The sequence below is a fragment of the Coloeus monedula genome (assembly GCF_965178545.1).
Source record: "Coloeus monedula genome assembly, chromosome: 4".
Classification (NCBI taxonomy): Eukaryota; Metazoa; Chordata; class Aves; order Passeriformes; family Corvidae; genus Coloeus; species Coloeus monedula.
The window spans coordinates 20,354,102-20,380,610 of record NC_138784.1 but is presented as its reverse complement, the minus strand read 5'-3'; the positions used below and the strand labels follow the sequence as shown (position 1 = coordinate 20,380,610).

General features: G+C 38.4%; 1 protein-coding gene across 1 annotated transcript in view; it reads right to left on the bottom strand.

Annotated features, from left to right (window-relative positions):
- Positions 1-26,509, bottom strand: part of MYBPC1 (myosin binding protein C1) — a gene marked incomplete at both ends in the record, with an annotated part of 74,250 nt that overhangs the window by 43,452 nt on the left and 4,289 nt on the right. Inside the window, 5 exons of the mRNA XM_082281176.1 lie at positions 1,867-1,902; positions 2,573-2,608; positions 2,972-3,004; positions 8,557-8,598; positions 11,539-11,571. Coding sequence (XP_082137302.1) covers positions 1,867-1,902; positions 2,573-2,608; positions 2,972-3,004; positions 8,557-8,598; positions 11,539-11,571 — 180 coding nt within the window. The remainder of the gene's footprint in view (positions 1-1,866; positions 1,903-2,572; positions 2,609-2,971; positions 3,005-8,556; positions 8,599-11,538; positions 11,572-26,509) is intronic.

Below are 26,509 nucleotides of genomic sequence, written 5' to 3'. Positions count from 1 at the left end.
CTCCCTCAACCCAAACTAAGTCCATTGTACAAGCTGATTCTTCCTCTATGTCTGCAAAGCAGGGCAGGAATGAAGCTCACTTCTGAACTTTGTTCTTTTCTCTCATGACAGAAGCAGAGAGTTTGGGAATCGGTCAATACCATGTCCTGCCATGTGCATTTCATGTGCATTTCATGGGATTCATGGGACATTCTATGGGAAAAGTAGTTTGTCAAATGGAAATGATTGTGACATATGCCCAGACACAGCAGCTTCTCTTCTGGAAACTGGGACTTTGGAATGGAAAAGGTACTGAGAGAAGCAGCAAATGAGTGCTCTCCCCAGGGCAGAGCACTGTACAGCTGTGTCTTTCTGGTCTTCCTCTATATCTGCACAGTCCTGGCTTTGTGCTATGCCATGACATCTCAGGTAAAACCATGGTCAAAACCGATTCCTAGCACAAAGTGCAAGGAGAGCAAGGCAGTGGATGGGATGCCTGTTTGTTTTCTGCTCACTTTCTGCAGAGAGGCAAAGGACATGTCTCATATCCCAACCTGCAGTCCAAATGCCACATCTCCATTTTTTGAGGAGTTAGTGCCAGTACAGAGGGGAAACTGATTAGAGGTCAGAATAGTCTTTCTGATATGTAGCAATTACTGCTGTGGGAATCTTTTCAACTCAGGAAAATTTCCACCACCCACAAATGCAACACAGCTCATGGCAGCCGTGGGAAAATGCAACCAAATTGGGTTTATTATCCTAAAGTCTATTAGGAATTTTAAAAAGGTGTTGAAATGCTAGACAGCTTTGCTATAAAATCTTTGTCCTTCAGCCAGTTGTGGGTGGTGTGCCTAACACCTCTTATGTATATGTCTGCTTGTACAGTTTTTCTCACAGGTAAAGACATTCATGTATATACACACACGTATATACACATATATATACACACATATGAAATGATTTACACAGACATAAATGAACAAATATATATAGATACATATCTATATATACTCTCTATAATCTAAATGTTTAGATTATATCACTGTAACATGGCATTGTATGGAAACAACAGGAGAACAAGTGAAAGTTATTGGTGGGAAGACGATGAAGTGATGATAGTACAGGATCTGGTCACGTGCAGTAACAAACCTAACATGCCACAGGGTGAAATGGAAAAAGGATATTAATAAATGGAAAAAGCTTACACAGAGTCATTAATTTGGTACCACATAAAAGAACACCTAAATATTATCATCACCTTTAGATATTAACATTTTCCTATTTATTAAGCAAACAGAAGGGAAGGTGGGTTTGATGAGGGCTGGCATAGGCGGCTATGCCAGGTCTAGAACCATGGTTGAAGTACCAGCTGCTCATTTTGTTCCAGAGGCTGCAAATCCTGAAACCACAAGAGTGGCTGCAATGTGCGTTACCTGCCAGGGTAGGAAGAAAGAGGTTATGAGGATTTTGCTAAGTTTTCCCCACTGTCCTTTGAGGTGGGAGAAGAAGCCATTCTCCTACAGTCTTCTGGGACCTGCGTGTGGGATTCGGGTGAGGCTGAATGTAGGAACGGAATTCCTGTGGGCTGAAGGAGGAATGGAACAGCTATGTATCTATCTATACAGAAACAGATATAGATAGATAGGTATGTATGTATGTGTCAAATACTGCTATACATGTCCTGTTCTGTGCAGCAGAGCCTTCTTTCACTCCTGCTTTAGCTGCTAGAAACCTCTTTGCCCTGGTACTTTGACGCATTTCAACAGCTGTAGTTTGCTGCTGTCTAAACAATGAAAATAAAGTCTTATCTTTTAAAAATAAAGTCTAAACAGTATTTTTATTATGTAATTTTGGGAGTGTTTCATCATGTTTTTCAGGAGGTCTCACCTGAATCTTTTCTTTCCGCTGGCTTAGACATCCCATCTGAAAGGGAAGAGCAATTTAGATGACACCCGCTCAGAGATCACAGCTTTACTGACCTCAGATCACTGGGATTTTAAGAACATTGATTCTTCATACAAGAAGATTAGACTAAATATTTAGGACCATATCCATGAGGAACTACTTGAATACCAGAAAAAAGTGAACAGCTAAGAAAAAAACCCCGAAGTTTTCCCCACTTTTCTCTAGAAAATCTAAATTAGCTTAATGCCGTTCAAGATGTTCTTTAAAAGGTTAAACGAGGCTGCTGTTTTTTCCATAATTTGTGTAGTTCCATGTAACAGATGAATTTATGTTGTTCAGTATTTATCTGAGGGACAGCATTTTGATTATTTAAACTTATATTAAATTTAAACTTATGCTACTTACTTATCTGGAGTTGCTTTTGGGTCTACTAACCAATATTTTATCTTCCACTGGGAGAAGATCTACTAAAGACCTCAAGACAGGACTGGAAAGGGACTTAACTGCTCTAAGGGTCTTGTACTTCTCAACAGAGATTAATATAATATGGGGCACTTTAACATTTTTTCTAAGTGGCATGTTTTGAGCTCAGTCCACTGGTTTGGACTCTTTCTTCTCTTTCTTCAATAATAGTCAAGAGAAAAATACATACATACATACACACTCAAAGCACTCTCACAGTCCTAACCTGCTGGTGGAGTACTAACTGAGGTGTCATCTTCATCTGGGAAAAGAAATACAAATGAAAAAGCACATGAAGAAACTGAAAGCACAGATGACCATCTGCTTTAAAACAACCACATGAAAATGTAAAACCTGCAAAAGAAAGGGAAATAAATCCCAATATTTAGGAGCATTCACAATGGAAGATTCAAACTGATGAGGAAAGCTTGGCATAATTCAGTAGCTGAAATGGTAAACCTTAATGCTTCAAGCAAGTAAAAAAAAATGAGATGTGGACTGTGATCTATTATTAAATCATGAGTTTATATGAGAGGTGTGGAGTGATTCTGTTTGTTAGAGATGTAATCCAAAGTGATTACAATAAGAAAGCCACAATGAAATGAAGGTCAATCACAGATCTAACCTGAGGAAGATGTCATTTCTCTGATGACCACGTCTGCAATTAAAATGTGCACCACATATGCATTCAGCATTATTAAATCAAGGAATGAAAAAGTTAAAACTAGTCTCCTGGACTTATACTTTTTAATTTCTATACTATAATATTAATTTAAAATGCAAGGAATAGACAACTCTTTTTTTCTCCTATCAACAGGAGAATAATTTTAAAAAAGAACTATTATCGTCATGCTGGATTTTCCTTTTGATCACACTAAAAGTTGACCATCACCAGCTATTAAAAAACTATAAGCAATTGTTACCCAGTTATTTTAAAATGTTTAATAACATAGAATACATTGAGGCATATATTTCTATCAATCAAAAGCCTGAAAAAAAACATGAAACTGGCATTAAAATGAAATACTGTAATCATGATTATTAGAAAACCAGAATAAGGTAAAGACCATCTCTACAAGAGTCACCTACATCTTTTTGAATTTCAAATGTTGAAACCTCAGATAGCAGCTTTGATAAAAGCCTAATGGTGAAAAAGAAAGAAAATAGCCAAGGTAACCTTTGAAAGGCAAGTATAAACTAGATCGATTTAGGATTTAATAGATAAGGAATGTGAAGATAACATGGTTTTATACTGTATCAGAAAATAATCTGTAGAACATCTCAGAACGGAGAACGGAATTGAATAAGAACATCTTTTGAAAAATATTAACCCACATCTTTAAAGATACTTTTCTTTGGGTTTGGATTTTTTTTATGTCTTATATTTGTGTTTCCATAATCACATTTTAAATCTGAAGTTATCCTTTGACTTTGACCTGAAAGTTAAAATTTATCTCTATTTTTCAAGAAAAAATGTAATAACTATGACAAAATCAGTATGAAATATAGTTGCATTTTCATAAACACTGGCAATATTGAATTTTTGGGTTTGTTTAACTACTGAAGGAAAAATTAAAAGTCTGTTAATAGAATAGATCTACTTAGCCATAACATTTTACTCATTCCTTTTTCATGATTCATCAAACTTCATTTTAAAGATCTCTTGGGAGGAGGATGACACTTGTAAAAGGTATGCCTACACACGAAGGATTAATGTGTTATCTTGCAAGTATCTTTTCTTATTCACAGAGAGATAAAATAAAAAGAATAGTGGAAGAGTTCTCATGACCTGCATCATCCAAAGCCATAAGGAGGTGTTGAAAATGTTGATTTTCAGCAAAAGCACAGTAATGATTAAGTCAGATGTTTGAACATACTGTATTAGCAACGAAATGGATGCAAGGCTGTGTGCTTCCACTGCAAATCTTTCTCCATATTTCATAAAAGCATCAAGTGTACTTGCAGCTCTTTTTGTCAATAATGTCACCATTGGGATTGATGATGGCTTGAAGAGCCATCTGGCTGGAAAAAAATAATTAAGAACAGCCTAAAACATTTGATGTGCTGCTTCCTGCATGATGATGATGATGTATAATACTCAAGTTATGAAAGGATCACTCAGATTCCTCTTTCATTCAATCATTTGAAAAACTAAAAAACCCAAAAAGATGTTATTAGTTTTGCAGAGGGATTGCTGGGGTTTCTCCAGGGTAATCTATCACTTTTCAAACAGAATGTTAACATCAAAGACAAACAAAGGAAACAAAAGCACATTTCAGAAGTATCAAGATGAAAGCCCAATTGAACATGTTAGAAATGGAAAGAGTATGAAAACAGTGCATGCTGGAAGGATTGTTTTGATAAATGGGTCATTATCAATCTATCACTCCTTATATCTCAGGCTCCTAGGACAAACTTGATTGACTATTGGTTCAACAGCTATAGCCAATTCACTTTCTGTGATGAATGATTGTTTATGCTAGCAATAAAGTCTATTTAAAGATGACAAAATTAGCAAAAATATCAGATCTGTCAGTAGAAGTATGATAATTTATTCACTATCCTTATCTTCTGCAAATAAACTTTTAATGGAATATGATGAGTTTGGTGTGGAGAAATCAATTGATTCATTTGACAGTAGGCTGATAAGATGCACTACTCCGTATAAATCTTTATTCTTTGTCTCTGGCACATTGTCATTAACATATACAGCATTTATGTTTCTTTTCCTTGTTTCTAAATGATATCATTAACTGGGGAGCAGACTGAGCTTCATCAGGAATAGAGTCTTGTTGGATGAAAGAGCTCTCCATATCTCAGAAGAAGCTAACCTAAAATCTTTTTATACTCACACTTGGTGTAACCTTAATATTAAAATTCCTGACTAGCAGCACAGCAAATGTAGAAAAATCTGTCGAAAAAAAAATGTAATTACTTATTTATATATGAACTGCTGGTATCAAGAATTTTAGACCTACTTTCTCCTGATCTGAAACATACCACACAAAATGGAAGCTGCTATTCTGCCACCAGTCACATTGTTGACAAACAATGTTTCACAGAAGTGGCAAAAACCTATTAATTCCATATTATTTTATTTTTCTATTCCATTGTTTATGCTGAAATTACAGAGCACAGTAAGACTGAGAGTTTCAGATTGACTTCAGTTTACCAATCTGATTTTCAAAGGGTGTTCAGCCGTCCCATCAAGGGGACTTGGCATTTTGGAAATGGTAAATGAAGTACATACCTACAGAAGGCAAGTTTTAGTAGGGAGATGAATGGATAAGTGAAACCTGGAAAAACACGAGGATGACACATGCAATGAACATTTTAGTATATGATTGGAAGAAACCTAGAGGAAAGGTATCAGTAAAACATGCAGAAATTTTAGTAGCTCTCTGAATGGCTGGATGGGACCTAAAAAAAGGAATGAGCAAATTGATATTAAAAATTGATCATTATTCCAGCAAGTGGGAACAAAATTATAACATTCAATCTGTAAGATAATGCTAAAATTAAAAACAAAGACACAACCATTTAAATTGAAAGAATATAAGATAATGTAGTAAATTTGGAGGAATATGTGCTGATTCACTTTTTTTCTCTGAAAATAAAATGGATGATCATACGTATCCTGAATTTTTACATCATTATTATAGATATTTTAAAATGGTTTATTTTATGAAAGAAAATTTTATATTTACTGCTCTGAGCTATTAATTTACAGAAAAGTAACCACAAGATACAAAGAATTTACTACACTGTTTTGCATTTCATAACTTTACAGTGAACACAAAGGAATATAAATATGTAATTTTACACAGACAGTAAGTACTTAAAAGAAATAAAACAGTACAACAGACACACAGGTAGGTATACTCCATCTTCCTAACTTCTGTTCTTAATTTTGTTTTAGGGAAGAGGTGTAAATTATGGACTATGGGATTTACATGGACTACCAAGATTCCCTTCCTAAATGTCAGGTTCCAGCACTGTCCCAGCTGGACTGTGCTGCAGCGGGGGCCCATCTCAGGTTCCCACAGTGTGCTCAATCTCATAAACTATCAGCAAACAGGTCACAACTGCTGACACACAAGCATTGTAGAATTGTTATGGAATGCAGATATTAAATTTCTCCCATCTCATTCCCACTCAGGGAAGTACCCAAATCTGCTACTTCTGAGGCTGCAGAAAGTGTTTTACATATAGTTTATACAAACTATACAACATATATATACATATACACACAACTATACAAAAGCCAACATGTGGTTCTGTCATAATTTCCTTGCTGAACTGTTCATTTTCAAGTGTAAATGACTTTGGACAGATTGGAAGAATGGAATCTTTTCCTTTTTGTGAGTTATGCTCACCCTTACAAAGACTTTTTTCTTCTGGCACACAAACATGAAGGAATCACTCTATGAAAATATATTTTCCCTTTCTTGGTGATATTCTGCAATAAAACAAGCGCTGATAGGAACAACTGCACTGTAAGTAATTTTTTAAAGTATTACTACTGAGTGTCTGGCAATGTCATCTACTTTGCTTTGCAGAGGTGACAGTTTCACTGGAGCATGGCAGAAGGTCATCTATGTATTAATATTCAGACTTTCATTGGAATTTTTACAGAGGCAACTGCTGCCATCATGGACTGAAACTGGAAAAGATTTCCATAGTAGGATCTCAAACAATATTTTTTGGTAGTAAAATCCTCCTAGTGCTGAGAGGTTTCCCTCAGGAAGAACATTTTTCCTCCTAGAAAGTACTCACTAAATTCCAAACAGAAACATAATAATGTATAAGAAGATAACAGAAGTATCGGGTAAGTTACCTACCATGTTTTCGTTCTTATTCAGTGAAATGTAGGCTTGTAAGCAGTGGGGAAATCACTATTCATGTTCAGTTTGGGAACAAACATTTCTCTCATATCCAAATTAAAGCAAGCAGAACTAACTGTTGGAATAGCTCGAGGCAAGACCTTAATCTTTTTTCCTATCATTAGGCATGCAAATTGTTTCTGAATTGCATTTCCATTACCAAGTTGACAGATTTGATTACTCACACAAAATTCTATGTGTCAAAATAATTGCTCAATGGAAGGATAACTGGCAAAATAGCATGCACTGAAGCCTGGTTCAGCATTTTTATTTTCAAAAGGGTACTTGAATCACACACTCTAAGTATTTATATTTTGACTCTGCTGAGAAAAATAGCCATGCATGCCTTTGCCAAATAAATCTTCAAGTATCAAGTATGCATCCTGTCTGTCTAAAAGACAAGATTTTGTTTGGAAGAGACCAAAAGCCAGAATACATTCTCAAACAAGACATTTCTTGATTTGCCATGAAAAAGCACCACCATGCCAGATGAAAAGCAAGCATTGCATCAGTTGCAAGCATATCTTGGGCTGGTTTAGCCTTTGATCAGAAGATTATTCTTTTCAAAATAACCTGATGGGATGTTTTATTTCTACTTTGGCAGGGCTCCTACAAAAAAGTAGGGGAATTTGGCCCAGTTGCCTCAAAATATATCCTTGTAATCAGAAGAACTGACAACAGAGCTGGAATCTAATCTCAGCAGCACAAAAATACACATTAAAACTGGAGCTGAGTTTTGCACACATTGCTAGTGGAACAGCTATCTATTTGTTCACAGCAGACACTCCTCAAACACACTTTTCAGAACCTGTAATGAGCTCAGCTGCTGGGCTCCAATGAGGACAGAAAGGTGAACGTGTGATTTTTAATTTCAGATGAAAAAATCTATGGAGCTTTCGGAAAGTTAAAATATCAAGTTTCTGTGGTAGAACAGAAACAGCTTAGAATGACAGTAGGACATTGTCCACTTTATTTAAAAGTATCTGAGTTTAAGCAAGCTTGGTCAGGGGCAACATCCAGGCTCATTTAAACACAGCTTTCTGCTCATGCAAATCACTTGTAATGTGAGCCATTAATTAAACAGTCAATGTAAAATAATGTTGCTAAAGTATCAGTCTGGTTTGCAGATTTTTTGAAGATACTCGTAAGTATCGTAATTTCCTCATGCTGGCTAAGTCATGCAGAAAAAGGATTTAGGAAGCCTCACATCACACTTCTGAAATTTAGCATCAAAATTCTGAATTAAAGCTCAAACAATCCAGCATCAGAACAGCATTTAAGAATGTTGCCTTTATTGCCCATTTATAAAATATGGTTTCAGACTTACCTTTACCCTTTTCATTTCCACCCTCCTGTGGTGTTGTTTTTTCTGTGTAGGAAGTACAAGTATAGTTTTGAGAGGATCTTAAAGTAAAAAGAAAGACTTACACAGCATTAAACAATACAGGTTCTGCTAGTATTGGAAAAACAAGTTTAAAGAATGATTGATACATGTGTATATGTAATGTACAGTTGCAGTCCTGCAAAGCATTTTACAACTTGTGCATATCAATGCAATTTCTGTGTTTTGAACAAGGCGTGTAAGATTGATGTTCCTGGACTCAGTGGAAAAAAATGCTAGGCTTTTTAGAAGCAGCAATTGTTAGTCTCTTGTTCTTGGGCTAACTGGAAAAAGCTTTTGAAACGAGTTACATATCACTGTTAATTGGAAAGAAATTGGATCAGGCATGAGTTACTGCCACTCAGTTTATCCTTAAGGAAAATTACAGAGAGTGTATTGAGGATGTTTTCTTTAATTCTTTATCATCATTTTCATCATTATCAACATAGTCTTTCCAAGACTACTTGTATTTAGTTTTCTTGATCAGAACTGCCAACCTGTCCTCTGCTCTGAGCAGGTGAATGTGAATTATTTTTGGCCTCATATGTATGAGAAAACTTGGACTGTGCTTTGAACAAAATTTTGATTTCCACATATTGAACAAAATTTGATTTCCACATATTCTCTATTTCAGGATTTGATAGGATTCCTATTCCTTTTTGTTTCCTACCTCATTCAATTTGCATACAAAGTAATCTAGAATCTTGTCAAATCACATGAATTGTGCTGTCTTCAAGGTATAAACAGTCAATATTCTATTGCCTGTGAACTATGGCTTTCTGTGGCAAACTTACCTGTCAACTGCCTGACAGAACACGGGTTTGGGTGATGGTCAATAGAGTAACATTGTCAGGATGGAGTTAGGATAATTTTAGTTCCATGGAGGAAACATCTGCAAGAGCCAGCTGATTCTCTGATTATCCTGATTTCTTGTTGACATGTGTGCAGCCACAGTAACTATGAAAATTAAGCCTGAAACTTAATAGGAAAATCCACGTTCTGGTAGTGTGACAGACTCTTGGATCCTTCTGTCTGGATTCCCTAAATTCCCAAGCTCCAGTTGTCAGGTTCTCCATCTTGGCCAAATGGTCAAACCTGTTCCTTTTTAATGGGACTTTTGCCACAGTAACACTTCATTTTCCCAGTAGGAACTGGGATAGGAGATTTCACTATTCTTGGCAGATGGTAGCATGTCTACATCCCATTTGAAAACTTCATCAGCCAAAGTGTTCCACACTTGTGGCTTGACATCAAGATCTGGAAGGAACTCTCACAATGACTTCTCAAAAATTTCCTGGTGCAGTTCAAGGTGCTTGATTATGTCCAATAAAATATTTATAAGTTATAAAATTTGGAATCTTGAAACCAACTTCCCTCTTTGTGTATTAGCACTTGGTAATCCAAGATGACAGCATCTTGAGTCAGGCAGAAGGAAGCTAGAAGTGACTGACACTTGCAGCTTAGAAATATCCCAGTTTGGTGTGTGCCTAACCATAAAGGCCTAATGACACCCTACTCATTTTTCAGAAGAAAACCAGGTAAGGACAAAAGAAAAGAGATTACAAAAGTGATTTTGCATTTAATTCTGTGTTTTTAAATAGAAGTGAAGAAGTTAATTATTTGAAATTGTTAATAGATATTTTTAAGGTAATGCTTCAAAGATCCTATTCCTTTCTGTGTACAAAAAGTTGTTTCTCATTTCAGTTCTTCTTGAAAGTTAAGACTGATTAAAAACATGAATTCCAGTACAAAGTATATCAGGTAAGACCCTAAGGGTGAAATTAATTAGTTTAATATTAACAGTACAAATTTAATGGTTCACTAGAATATCATTAATTAAATACCAGTTAACTTTCCTTACAAATGTATGCAATATGAAAGAGTTCATCACATAAAAATAGTATGTGGATAATTTAACCATGAAACTCCTCCTGGCAATTGATACTACTACCTTTGTCATTTTTTAAGGAAAGAGTATATTGTTGGAACAAAGACATCTTGAATCAGCCTCATGAAATGCCCGTTAGCAAGACTGTAAGTAAAAGCAAATTTAACACTTGTAGTGAGAATATTTGTTCTGTTTGGAATTGCTGTTGAGGTTGCTATACAGAGAACTAAACTCACCAAATGGTTAAATTAGACATGCATATTGTAGATATATGTATTAACCATTATCTGAGAATATAATTCAAGTTACTCAATGGCACAAGGCAAAGGCTTGCCTGCCTTTCCAGCTCCCACTAAAGAGAACCCTTGTGCTTTGCAGAGCTTCAGCTTTACCTGAAGCCCTCAGCCTGATGAATGAGTTTCACCTCACCTAACTTTGGCTTCCTGGAACTCAGCCACTCCATTCTAGACAATCAGACCCCTCAGGGCAATTGCCTGCATAGAGATATCTAGTGACATTTTAGATAGGTTATCTGGGAAATGCCCATTGGATGATGGAGGATGTACTCTGCTGGTCAGAGGCGGAGCACTGGTGAACTACTTAGATGGGATACATAATTTTCAAAGGACTAAAAGTAAGTGAAATGAATATCATGCTTGATTCTGTCAACTTTACTCACAGTGTACCTTTGAGGCAAAATGAAAGGAAATATTTTGGTAATTAGATGCTGTCCAGCATCAAAGAGAACAGCACCATTTAGCCACAGAATTTAAGCAGCCATCATTTACCTGTATCCTGAAGGACATGCACAATATTAAGCAAACAGCTAGTCACTCGCAAACAAAAACTGAGCCTGAAATATCAGTATTCAGGCAAGGTGAAGTGAGAATATCTTACTTGGGCAGGCTTTTTTAAATTCTCTTGCTGTCCTCTTACCTTCAAAGGGACAATGAGCACAAACCATACTACAGCTATGCAGTATCTAGTCTCATGCAACTGTTCTTAGTGCCACAGCTCAAATTAGCATTTTTTACACTAACCTGGAGGTGGCGGTGCACTTTCATTTTCAGTTTCTGAAAAATAAGGAAAGAAGACAGACATTGAGCTTCAAATCCAAGCAAATCTTTTTCATACATTTGGTATACATTTGTTGACTTTGAGTTCTTCAATATTTGAATGCAGTTATGAAATTTATTTTGCTTTCACGCATGCAATGTGACAGCTTCAGAGTGGCAAGGTCAGAGATCTAAAGCTCTTGTTCTGCAAAGAGAGGTTAGTGAACTTGTTTAGTGTGGAGAACATAGAATCTTTTAGGTTGGAAAAGGTCTCTAAGATCATTGAGTCCAACCACTAACCCAGCACTGCCAAGTCACCACTAAACCACATCTCCAAGCACCACATCCACATATCTTTTAAATTCCTCCAGGGATGCTGACTCCAGTTCTCCAGGCAGCCTGTTCCAGTGCTCAGCAGCCCTTCCAGTGATTGAACAAATTGACTGGCTAAAATATATTTTTAAAACAGAAAAGGAAGCTTATTTTCAACATTTAAAAGCTTTAGGAGTCTAGATGCATTGAAAACAGCAATATTTATTGGTACTAGTGCATTGATTTACAGTTTAACTACTTATAACAAGCAAAGATTTAAAAGGTTGAAATGCTGAACTGTAACAGTAGATGGCTCTTACTGACCTTTGTCATGTTACGAGCATTAACCTTTGGGACCCCACCTCAGGTCAGATTGAGGAAACAAAATTTTAATTTCTGTCACACATAAATGCTGGTAAGGCTATTCCTTTACACTCAGTTCTAAGTACAGCTAAAACATAATTCTCATTCTTAATAAATCCATTTAATGCTTAAAAGGGAGGGATATTTTTAATGCAAATGTAATTTTAAGCTGACTGTGTGGATTTGATATGGTTTAGGAACTACCAGTCACATACACAGATACAACAGCAAATCCTTGTAGAGGTTCCAAAGAGAATCCCTTGCTACAAGGAAAGGGCTTGTGTTATACGTTCTGATCACGGCACCCATCACACAGAATGGAAGGAAGTGTATTAAAGACTGACACACAGAGTGTGAAAATAATAAAATATCTTTACTTAGGTTCATAGCAATTTATTTTTTCTGGTCTAATTACTGACATACTAAGTTTTGTTTTGAAGCCTAGAAAAAGATGAAAATTTTTCATATGAAAACATAAAAATTGCACCACAGAGTATGTCTTGGAACCTATTTGCTTTGCTACCATGACATTTCTCACTGTTTCCACTGAGAGTAAAATATTCCGCTGAGACATCGCTGTGGCATGGAAGTATGTTTCTTGGATGGAAAAGTAATAACAGAAAATTATTGATTGTATAGTTTTCCTTGTGAAATATAATAGAAACAGGGAGTGCTCTTATGAACACTGGATTAGAAAATCCTCCCTGGCTCACCAGTAAGAGTTACAAATTTATAATTGAAAACTCAACAAATAAAGCACTTTCCACTCTCAGATGAAAAGCTTATGAGACTTTTGAGGGACTTGCCTTGAATTTTTCTTTCCTTTTGAGAGGTATTCCCTGGCTTCACCAACAGTGCACTGCTGGTCAGCAATCACACATCTTAAAAGTCCTGCCATAGCCAGCACAGATGTTAGCCAAAGTCTATGGCACACACCAGACCTGAAACACTATTAAAATGGTCTAAACTTCATCTCATGCATGCAGACAACAAAAGGAGACATTCAAAACCTGAGCACTCTCCTAGGCAACCTATGCTATTGGACCCTGTTCCTAGCAGAACAGGGACTAGACTATCTCCAAAGGTCCTTTCCAACCTCAGCTATTCTGTGATGGGATGATGACTGAAGTCAGACCAAGAAGTCAGTGGTTTGTTTCCTAAACCATAATTCAAGACTGTTCAAGCTGTTGCTAAGAAAACCAAGGCAAGAACGGATCTCAAACGAGAGACCTGAGGTATAATGTGGGAAGAAAAAAGAAACAGGGAGAGTTCCAGGCGCTGGGGGTGGCAGAGACATGGGAGATACTTCAGCATAATCTTCTGGCCATGTGCAACCCCTTTCATGGTCATGCCTGGCTTACAGTTCCATTCCTGAGGACAGCCAGGAAAAAAACCATTAATAGCTCCGAGTAGTTTCCACCTCCCCAAAGAATGATAGCCCTCTCTGGCTGACCTCTGCAACAGGCTTGTCAGCCAGGACAGGGCTCTGCACACTCAACCAGCAGCTTCTGGTTGTGCTCCTTCCCTAGGAGGCATGCTCCCTGGAGTCCCCAGATGCCATTCCCTGTGGCCTGTTGCCTAATATGGTGCTCTGTCCAGGCATTGTCAGGGGGGCTGCTGGTGGAGAAGGTCTCCAGCATGCAGTCCTCAATCTCTTTGGAGAAGTGCAGTTCACTGGGTTGCAATGATGCCTCTTGAGCTAAAGGGAAGAGAGGCTGCTGAAGGTCTAGTTACCACTGAATTGACACCATAATGTCAAGTGCACCGTCTACAGAACAACTAAAGTTAACTTCTACTTCAGAGTCTCTGAAACAAAAGGTCTCTTCATTGCAGTTCTTTATTTGAGAAACTGAGAATGTTGCACTTCAGAGGGTTGTGTCATGCTAAACACAGACCTTGGTTTAATCATTGGTTGTGAAACTGGCAATGCATCAGGTTATACGTAATTCTACAGCAAGAGTAGGAATTAACTGGCTATATGTGATTCTACAGCAAGAATAGGAAAAAACTTAGCAGTCCTCTCTACATGGCTACTCAGAAAAAATAGTGTATTAAGTGCAGTTAGCAAATAAAATGAAAGCACAACTGTCACTTAGATAATATCTCCAGAAATGCTTTCATGCCTCAGCCATGTCATGAGATGCATTCAGGATCCAGTCTGACACAGGATATGAGCACTTAGAGCCAAGACATTTTTATTTGTAATTTATAATTATATACGCTCTCATGCACACTTGAAAATCAGCAGGAGATGCAACTTGACCCATTACCAAGAGTTTTCTGTCTCTTTTTTCGCATTTACTATGTTCAGTTTTTCAGATAAAATAAGACTTAAAATCTTTTGCTATGCATATAGATAACGAAGCTTTAAAAAGTTGCATGAGATGAACTGATGCACTAAAGTTATGGAAATGCTTAAGAACCATGTTAAATTGAAGCTGTCATTATTTAAAATTTCAACTCCATTTTAGGTCTGGTTGCACTGGCATCCAACCTGCAACAGCCAGAAGAAGCTTTGGCAGGGAACTGACCTATGGATGTCAGTTTGAGCGTGGTGGCCAGTCCTCGAGGGCTCTGGATTCCCACTTCCACTGGCTTCTCTGACAGCGCCAAGCATAGAAACTCCCTGACATCACATATATTACTTTTCACACTGGAGTGTAATCATAATGTGGCATGATGATTGTTCTAAAACAGTCTCCAGGTCCTACTCTACTGCTGTGCTGAAAGCAAAGTATCCTGAAGTCCTGCAGTTCGGACCGTTCAAGAACTACAACCTGTCAGCAAATATACTGGGAATGAGGTCTGGCTGGATAACTCTCCATCCTTCAACTCTGTTCTCATGACCAGCTTTATTTTGGGTAGGCTTAAGGCTTAAGAACTTTCAATCATTTTGGAAAATGAGTAGTGGGTGGTTTTTTGGGTTTTTTTCCTTAGGTAAGTAAAGGAAATGACCTTGAGCATTAAATCAGGGCTTGCAGAAAGACTAAAGATAGCATTTCATCGTCATTGGGCTGGAACATTCACAGGAAGGAGGAGGAAAGTCTCCTGCATTCATTTCTCCTTGCAGTTATATACAGATCAGTTACAATCCAGCAAAGAACAGCCAAGAGATTCAAGATCTCACCCAGTCTGAGCAAAGGATTTATCTATCCCCCTTTTACCTGGGAAGGAAAGCAGGACTATGGTTGCACCATCACAGACACAGGTATGATATCTGTCTGCAACAGCAACATATTAAAGAGACTTTCATATGTCAAACAACATGAGGATAGTCACTTAATGCTTTTTGTCACAAAGACCTGTCTCTGTCAACTTGTGTCAAATTTAAGTAGGTGCATTAATCTTGTGGACATAGCCTCGAGGGATCAGACCAATATAGCTATTACGTAGGCATTCCTAAAGTGCTGACTCTGCTAGTCAGTCAAAAATAGACAAAATGCTGGTTTGGGGAGAGAGCAGGGCTCATCTCAGCCCCAGTGCAGTTGTCATGTGTAAGGATTGTCCCCTCTGCCTGGCCCCGGTAAGACACAAGGACTGTCCTTGTGGCGCAAGGCTTTCTCCTGGGATAGATGCTCCACTGAAATAGGTTGGCAGGGAAGGACTTAAGATGTGGAATGGTTGCTTGACAGACCTCATTTCCAGACCAGACAAAAGCAGTAAAACTTATTCCTTTCATTCCTTATATCCAGAAAAAAAGGTGCTCCAAAGAAAAGAAATGGCTCAAAATGGTTGGACTCTTTTTTGTGGATGAGTTCACTCAGATAACAGTGGCATCAGTGATGTGGGTAAAAGCCATAGCCTCACCTTTTGGAAGGCAGGAATTTACTCAACAAACTAGAGAGATTGCCAGAACATCAGGAACATTTCATTGGGAAACAGTACAGTTAGCAGATCCCAGACTAAAAGAGCTGGAAGAGGGCTAGGTTCAAAGTCACTTATAATCAATAAAAGTGCATTCAATTGGACTTAAACTGAAGTAAATACAACTCTTATTCAAAGAAAAGAGACCAATGTTTATCATTCTGCGAAACACAGAGCACAGTCATGTACACAGAATCTGCCTGGTGCCTCATGAGCCTGTTCTCCACTGAGAAATAATCTGATTTGTGTGCAACTTCCACAGACAATTCCCAATCTGAGCAGCAGCAAGGAACTACAATACCAGCTGAAATCATTACCACTTTTTATGAATTTCCATGGACATTTTTTATGTTGTTTTTAAAATATACCTACAGAAACTGTTCTAAACAGACATTGGTCCTAAGTCCTGAAAGCAAAAGTTGTTCTAAAGGACTGAAGTAAATAAGCTCTGGTGGCTTATTGGCGCTCTGGTGGTCAGATGTTTGTTATTGTGGCCAGCAGTGTGATAGAGCCAAACTGATACATTCATAATGTATTTCTAGTTTCTGTTTCCACTTGTTGTGATGGATTGGACAGATAAACTGCTGGGTTTGACTTGTGACAGTTTAAAGGTGAAAACAACATGTTAAATACTCCCTCTTATTGCAACAAAGTGAACAAATCAGCATCTTCACTGAAGAGGAAATTATTTTATATTCCAGCAGCTAAAAGTGTCACAGTCCAGTGATGCATCTTTATGTGGGGACTGAAGAAAAAGTAAAATTAATAAAGAGTTTGCTTAAAAATTTAGTTTTGCATATGATTAAAATTCAAAAAAACCCAAAATGCCCGAGGATAATAACTAGTCCCAGCATATAATCCTTCCATATAAAGGATTTCATCGGCCACCGGAGCCAATCAAACCATCACAGGCTAAGTGTAAGAATGTTCCCTGACTTGAGGGCTGAAAGCATTGACAGTATTTAAGACAGATAGGTAAAGTTATCAAGTTCCCCTGCATTCTTAAACTCATTTTTAGCCTACTCAGTCCACAAGGCACCAGGATGGAGTAATTGAATTCTGTTCTATTTCCATAATATCTTTCTTCTCTTACCTTATATCAAAGAAAACAATCCATAAATGTTAGTTCCTGAGCACTTGTACAGCTGAGAGAAAAAATGGGTATCTATGCTGGTACCTCACACTGAACAGACTACAATTTGAGTGCCAAATGTCATAGAAATTTTTTGACTAAATCTTTTTCCACTGAGTTTTTCACAATCACAGTTTTCTAATTTATTTCATCATTAAAACCATACCAAACCAAAAATCCCAACTTGTGGGGTTTTTTTAACTTCCAAGACTAAAATTTTGTGATGCTATCTATCCTGCAAAATCAGGTAGGTAAAGTTTTGCTTGTTAACCACTTACCAAACAATAGGATTTCACTGAAATGTGTTACAGTGTTTACCAGTGTGACTTGTACTCAGGTAATTCAGTTTACCATCATTACTACACCTTCATGAGAACACTTTGTCAGCACAACTGTACTTGCAGAGCCTGAGACTATTCAGTGTGACATTGATTTACCTTTTATTCCACATCTTGATGTGTTAAATTTTATTTCCATGTTTGGAAATAAAAACATTCTACTTTGAAATGTCACTGCAAAAATTGTTCTACAATGAGGTTGTTGAAAAAAACTGTTACTGAAAGAAGCTCCTAGTATGCATTTTCCTCCTAAAACGTGCAGTGAAAATGGTGGAAATCCCACACAGAATCAGCTTCTTCCTACAAATGATAGAGGGACTCAAATTTTCCTCTATTATGGCACCATCTCTGTATACCACTAGCTTAATGTGAGTCTGAAATGATTCACAGCTCCTGACATTCTGTGTTCCTCACCTACCTGTTTCAGTCATCTGAGCCATTCTTTAACCCTGCTTCACATGATGCACTACACAATTCTGGCTCTGGTTAAACAGAAAGGAGAAAGCTGGCTGTGGAAATATCGCCAACAAGATGGGTGCTTATGTCTGAAGGACAGAAGCAACGCTCCTATTTTTACATGTAAAACCAACAACAACAACAAAAAGCAGTCCTGAAACACGTGAGCCGGACTGTGAACCTCACAGATTTACTCCAGCAGTGCCATACCTGAAAGCCCTTGCTCTTCTTAGTTTCAAGAGACGGCACAGGCTCCTGGAGGGGCTGGAGGCAGGAGCTTTGCAGAGCCTCTTGCCCCGTACCACAGCCCAGTATTTACTCCTCCTTTTTGCATTTAAAATGCCTCGTTGAGGTCTGTGAAGGGAATCAATCCCCCCTCCACCTGCGGCTGGGCTCGGCGTTGTCCCCGCTCCTGCCCCGCAGGGGGCGATCTGATTCCTGCCTCCGGGAAAAACCAGGGATCCGGCTCCCAGGGGAAATTCAGCCCTTTAGTATCCGCAGGGACGTAGGACAGCCCAGCCACAGCGAGCCAGGTTAGTTCCGATGCTCAGGAACTGCACTGAGTAAACACAAAATGCAGGAGCTCGGTGTAGTTTGGGTTTCTTTCTTTCTGCTCCTACTCCAGCCACGAGAAATTCTTCTTTTAAATAACCCAAACCTAATTCACCTTTGATATGTACGTACCAAAATAAATTTCTTCTTTTAAATAACCCAATCCTAATTCACCTTCAATACATATGTATCAAAATCAATTTCACTCATCAGACTAGTCTGATCCCATATTAAAAAGTATGACAATACCTAGACTTTGTTCTCAGTTTCCTATCCCTCCTTCCAATAGTTTGTTAATAATTTTTTTCTAGAAACAAATATTTTCATTTATCTCAAGAGATTCCCAAGGGCAAATTGAAAGCAAAAGACACCACAGTGTACTACCAGAGATAGAAGTACAGTGACTAATGCTAACATCCTTTCTGAAAGCTTCAAAAGGTAATAAAGTAGACAAGGTTATCACATAAAAAACTTCATAAACCACAGAACTGCTGCTCAGGAATGACAGTAATCTATTCTTCAAATTTAACAATTTATTTTCAATGGCAGTTGCACTTCTAATTATAGGATAAAAGCCAGCAATAAAGTTGAAAGGTCATTTCTTTCAGGAGACGAGTACTTAACCAGTAGTGAACTTCCTTTCAGATTGCCAGATAATTTCCTGACCAGCTCAGGAAACATTTGCCAGTTTGGAAAAATGTCTTTAGTCTTGCTCAACCCAAAACACAACACAGTTGTTTTGCTGAGCTGTTCTGTAATATTTCACTCTGAATTAAGAAAATCATTTGCAGTATTGTTTTATGGAAATCACAGTATGGACCTGATGCTCTGCATAATCGTAGTGAGTTCCACAAATGACTGTCTCCTGATGTTCAGTGCATTCAGAGTAATCCTGAGAGTCATGTGGTTGTGTGCAGAGAGTGGGAAATCATTCCACACAGGGAGATTGACTCAGGGAAAACGATGGCATCAGCATAAGGCCATGGTGGCATGAATTCATGCAATCTGTCTTCTTTCAGTCAGTCCCAAGGAAACATTTGAGACATGCTGATGGGTTTCATTTTCACTTAAATTCAGATGAAAACATTTCAATTATTTAAAATGAAATCCCATTGGTATTCCCATTCCATTATTTTTGATCCCAAACTTTTTTTTGATGTCAGGGCAAAACCAGACATTCACATGATGGGATTTGCCAAGGACTGAATATATCAGCTTGTTATCAGCTCTTTGTCGGAGTAATATATGCTACAACTGGGTCTAAACATTGTCACAACCATATCCAAATACCAAATAAGAAAAACATTTGCTAAACTCTATTTGACAGTGGGTGACAGATAATCTGTTACTCTGTGATCTTTTCAAGAAGGAAGAGTCTTAGACTTCCTTCAGATAAGAGCACTCTCCTGTCATCTGCATTTCAGCCTTCAGCCTCCTCTTGAGAGGCAGTGTCTTACAGAATGGGATTGTAACAGGAGCCCAGGCTCGGGGCTGTCAGGCGCCTACGTGATTGGGGATTGTTCCAAGTAGTTAATCACTAATAACCCATTACTTACTTCACCCTGAATTTTCTACCCAATGCTGATTTTCAGTCATCAGACTTGTGGAATACATCTCACTCGATGAAAAAGAGGGTAGTAGAATCCACTTTTTAGTTTGCTAAAACTAAACTTACTTACTGTAACTCAAACTTACAGACTACAAAATTCAGTGTCTACTACTTTTTGTGCCTTTCAATGTCCCAGTACATGCCAAGCAAAGTGGACTTGTAATTAAGTTTGGAGAAGAATTTAAAAAAAACCCGAACTGGCAATACAGGAAAGCTTTGTATCAGAGTTGCAGTATTGCTGATAGGGAACACAGAAAGAATCAGAAATTGCCCTGAAACTCAGAAACTTACTTCTTTATTGAGATTTCTGTTAAGGAGTTCTCTCTATTTGTAAACTTTTTTGTATGTAAATATTTATCATTGTTCAGATATTCCTGGGATTCAGCCTTGTGCTGGGAAACCTTTAGGAGTGTTTTGCATGTGTGGAAAGAAAGGACTCTTTCTGTAGGTGGAAATTTAGGAGATCTACATGAAATCATATATGTCCCTTTGTGGCTGTTCACATATGGAATTACAAACATCCTTCCATGTTACCACTGTTAACGTTTTCTACCTCTCGATCTCATCCTGCATCAATGAAGATAACTGTGAGAATTGTATGCATTCACTTTAAAAAATCCCAAGACACTTATCTCTGCCTTTAGAGAACGTTTGCACACAGCAGGATGTTTGCAGACAAGCTGTGGGGGTTTGCATCAGTAAATCAGTAAGTGATATGCATGAAAGAAAGCTCTTACAAAGCCTGACAGCAAAATGCATTTAAGATGCTGTTGTGAATTACAGTCACAGCTCACGGCATATGGTTCCTCTCCAGCTAAAAAAGCTGAGCTGTCGGGTAAGAGAGAAAACTTCATTGCAAAACATGGAAATGCAAAACAAGGGCAAAGAAAAAGGGGCACAGGACAGAGGTCAGATTTCCCCTTTAAAAATAGGGCTAAGGAAAGCTTAGATGAAAGATTAGTAAGGCTGGAGGGAATGCCATGGAAAAAATGTCATCAGGCATCTGACCCTCTGTGCCTTCACTGAAGACTGCATCTGTGGGGGAGTGGCAGCCACAGTCTCCATTGGAATTACACTCTTCTTTGGGTCTAAAATAAGGTTTTTGACCTAGATACCATGTTCTTATAAAAACACAACATACCAAATGTGCTGCAGTGTACATATGTATATCTCTACCTACATGAGCATCACAGGATGAGACCCAGAAGCTATTAGTCTATAAATTACTCCATCTGCATGGCATTTCTCATGTGGTCATTCCTAGATATCTCAAACCACAGATATTCTCCACACCACCAGGAATAAGTGTTTGCTGCAATTTTTGTAGGAACAATGATTTAGTGGCACTGGAAATGAAGAAAGCTGTTGAAAAAGGATGGAAATGCAATACTATGTACATTGAGGTGTGCAAATGGTTAGACGTTTCATTTCACTTCAGAAAACAGTGAAAGTTCCTACTACACACACACAATCAGCTCAGACTGATAAAAGGAAGATTTTCTTCCTTCTAGAACTGTTGGAACTAGAGGCCATAACTGGTGCATTTCTTTTCCACCAAAAAGATCTCGTGGCAGAGAGCTATGAAAATAAACACAAAAATACCTGAAAGTTGGAATTCAACAGCTGTTCAGCAACTGTTTTACTGCTCTTTCTAGTCCACCAGCACACTGCAGTAGGTGAGTATCAAGGAGTAAGACCTCTCCCACCAATGTAGGCAATAAACTTTTCAGTTGGGGTCTCTTTCAGTTTTAGCTGCATTTGTATTCAGTTTAGTTTTGTCACAACTTCAGGGCTTTGAGAGAAGGAAAAATCTGGAATAGGCTTTTGGACCAGATTTGCAGGCTGGCTGAGCAAAGGATGACTCCCTTTTAAGAAAAAAGTAATTGTGCTCTGGTGTGAGTTGCTTTTGCTCAATCACTGCCTATCATGTTCCATCCTGTCAATATATAGAGCAAACATCTCTGCAATTAAAGTCTAAATACACAGAGGTAAGATCTATAAGCTGAAATCTGTAGGAGAAGGGAATCTTCATCTATATCTGTGCCTGACTGCAGCCTACCCTTGGCACATATGACCAAAATTAGGAAGTTATTCTGGGGTTGCAAAGACATGATGAATGTATTTTAATACAGATCCGTCTCAGGAAGCATCATGCTGCTACTGAACAATGCTTTCAGATGCTTCCTAAAACTACCATTTGATCCTACAGAGAATTAAATTAGAACAGAACTTTTTGTAATAATCATCTGATCAAAATAACTTGCTGGAGCCATCACATATAAGGACAACTGCCCTAGGAAGTAGATCACACACTATTTTCAATTAGTAACAGGGCCAGGGAGAGCAAATTATGTAAGAACTATTTCCTAATCTCCGGGGAAGGAAGGGAGAGCAATGACTGTCTTGTTCATGTTCCATTGTTGCAAGAATACAGCAGGATTTCCTTCTTGCTGCACGGTCTGTACACTTTTGGAAACATGGAGGGGGCATGTGGAGGGGCTCTAAACTCTGAAATGAGTTACCCAACCATGCTCCCACCTTCTGGAAAACACTTGCACTGGCTGACCTACAAGTTGTCATATTGGTGACGGCCTTTCCTGAAAGAAACAACTCTGTGGCAAACTTCTCTTCATGAAGCAATTTTTAAGATGGTGGCTTTTTTTAAATTTTTGCACTTTCCTGAGACTCTGTCATACTTGACTTTCTGTTCAGCAACCCTTCAACATTATTGCAGGAGGTCTAATGTCCTGAATTAACCTCCATCTAGCACAAGGAGAGAGCAGGGCATGCAGTGTCTCAGTATTATGACATCTAACACCACCATGGCTAACTGCAGCAGAGACCACAGGTTATTTTGTCACTTTGAACTGAAAATACACATAAAGACACTTAGCCAACCAGCAGAGAGGGTTATGGGTGTGATTGGTCTTCAGAAGAGGCTGTTCTAAGCCATGTGGGTGTAAGGCATCCTGTATCACCTTAGTCTATGTCCCAGTGACTCCTCTGTGGAGATGCTGATAGCAATACAGGCACAGAAAATGGGTGAGAGAAGTCAAAGAGAAATCACTCCCTTTGGTGTAGGCTGCATATTTCAGGGTCTGAGAGGTTTCTGAGCAGAAATTTATCTTCAGACTTCTTGAATCTAGAGTAACTTTCTGTCCTTCCAGCATCCCAGGAATTGGTGAAGATTAACTGAATCTTTCATCAAAGCATGCTTGCTAGAATGGCTTCCTAGGACATCAAGTCCTGTTGGACACAGAACTGGATTCTTACTCTAATTCACTCTCTTCTCTAAGCTGCTTCACCTTGGCTGAACATCTGCTGGTTCAGTGAGCTCTAGGAGCTAAGACGACACCAAACAAGCTAGAAAGTTCCAGAAACAGGAATTCTTGGAGTTTCCTACATGTGTTTTGTTGACACTTTGTAGCATATTCAGAAACACTGTGTTATTTAACATTAAAAGTGCTTTTTGTTCATAGGTACAAATATCACTGATGTAACCAGTCATTCATCTAACAGCATGAAGCTGCTGGAGGAAGTGAGAGTAAGCTTGTATAAAAAGGAAGAAGATGAATTATTATTGATTTGAACAGGAATGCAACTTTCTGTTCCCTCTCATTGAAGGAAAGCAAAAATTTAATGCTGAGTTGATTTAAACACTCAGCCATGCACTCAGGGATATTGATGCCTTCTTATGAAAATAAAACAAGTAAAAGCATCAGATTCTCCAAAATAACAAAAGAGTGGCAGTAGAACCTTTCTTCATTGGTATTATTTTATTTTTATCAAAGCACGAAGCAGATTATAGACTACAGAAGGGTGCACTCTGCTCAAGGAAATCTGGGCCTAATGTGCTCCCTTATTTATTGGGGAAGAGCATCTGAGTATCACATGCAAATAATAATGGAATGTAGGTCTCTCCTTGTCTTCTTACAAAACTACTCACTGAAGAAAATCCTTAAACAGCAATTGAACAAACTGTAGAGTAGCCCAGCAGACTTACTGCTAAGGTGCTCAGAAAAAGGGAGGCACATGAATGTGTCTATGATGTGCAGTGGGAGTCCAAGCTGCCATTATAATCAATGGAATCAGATTTTTATTCACTGTGAAATAGCTGTTTACGACTCGATTTTCATACACATAGGTGATGAAGGACACACAGATCCTGTAGGATGGCCATCTATTTTCTAGCTGCTGTTCTATGGCGTTGCAGGCCTCCCACAGGTCCTGAGTCCTATCTGCCAGCCCAAGATGGGTATTCTGTGTATCCCAGGGCATCTTATGTGGCAGTGAGGCACCTATGTTTAGGCAACTGCTGGGTCAGCTGAGTAGCAGCGGACCTCTGACTTTAATGAGTGTCTGACCCTGACTCCACTGGGAGCAAGAACACCGAGTTCACTGGCACATGCTTCCAGTTGGGTATCTGGTTCCTAACCCAGAGATCTTCTGTGACAGTGTAAAGACCATTTGGATCTTTACAAAGATGCAAAGTTACCAACATTTTCAAGGAACTAACATGGACATTAATCTCAGTCAATTCCTCTTGTCCCTAATGCTTAAAACACCAGCAACTCTTCAAAGTGAAAGAACAAAACCTCCTGGTGTCATAAAGTGAACGATGATGGAATGATGGAAAAATAGCTTCAACTATTGATTTTCTAACAGCAGTGAAAAAGAGAAACCTTTGTTTGGAATCTTCAGAAATTTGTGACAGAGCAGAGAGAGCTGGGTGGGACAAGAAGGGGCTCAGTCACACAGTTCCTCAGACTCGAGAAATAAAACTGCTTGTGGTGGGACTGAGAAAACTCTAACTACAACTGAAGTTAACAATCCTATCCACTTGTCCTTCATTTTACAGATTTTTACACTCAGGGCAAAGTCACATTAGTGTCTGAATAAGAAAATTGGGGTTTTTTTTCATTCTAGAGCAATTATTAAATTAGGACCTCTAATTTACTGGAATCTCTGCATTCCCATGAATGATGAGCCTAGTATTCATCCCTATCCCAAGGGAAATTTCCCCAGCTAATTTATTTTCAAACTTGATTTGCTGTTCCCCTTTAAGGAACACTCTGGATGTCCCCTGATGAAACATGAAATACATTCCATGACTTATTTTCCAAGGACTGTTGATGTGTTGGGCAGCTACAAATGTTTTCAGAACTGAAGTCCCCCCAGATCTCTGCGCCATTGTTCGGTTATGCAACCACATTGTTTGGTAGACCCCTGAAATTAATATGAAAAAATTCATTCAGTTTTTCATGGAAGAGAAGAGTACTGTAGCATTGTTGGTTTTTTTAGAGCTCTCTTAAAGTGATATATTTAGGAGGTATGAGGGGAAAGAACTGGGTTGGCCTTTATTTATCTTCCCAACAGGTGCAGTACAGGGAGGCACAAAGGCAGCATTTGCTAAATTCAGTTTTGCCAAGTACAAAGCACTCTTTTATCTGCTGAAAGACTGTTCCCTGCTTTCCTCCTAAACTCAATGAGGTTTTCATTTTAGTGTGACCATATTAAACATTTTATTCTTGTGCACAGATGCACTGTTTTTCACACAGGGTGGACAAGCTTTTCAACTCAAGTAAGAACAACAGCAAGTAAGCCACATCAATCTTGCATTACCCTCCTACGGCAGTATTAAAATAAAGTCAATGCACTGTATAAGAAAAAAAGTAGTGTCTTCAACTTAACACTATAAAAAACCAAAACATAAAAGCACAAAGATAAATCATGGTGAATTTTCAGTCAAATTAATTTGATTGAAAAAGTTGTCAGAAACTTAGCAACAATGGAGGCAGAAAGTCAAAGAATAAATCTGAGATGCTCTGGTATCTCAGAAGGAAGTGTGGGAGCAACACTTGGAAGTTAGCGATGGAAGGGCAAAGGCAATCTAAGAACAACTCAGTTCCCAGTGTGCAACACAATCTGTGCAGGAGGAGCTGCTCCGTGGGGCGCGGGACGGGAGCGCAGCCCACCCTCACAGATCTGATAACAACAGTGAGGCGTAAGTTTGTTTTCCATTTGAGGAGGGCTTAAAATTTATTAGCTACAGGTGTTGAAGAGAAACTTTCTAAAGAATTGAGAGGGAAAATAAGATTAGGAGTTAGGGTTTCAGTCTTTCATCATCCACCAAAACTCATTTACCTGCATTTTGAATACAGAGCTTGCAAAAGATACATATGGACCTGACTTTGAGTGCAGTTTGGCTCTGAGACTGAAGGAAGTTAAAAATAATGGGAATACATTCCACAGTTCTGCAGAGGAGCAAAGATGATGGCAGAAGATGGAAGTCTGTATGCTTTTCTTTTGCATCACTATGCAGCAAGGAGA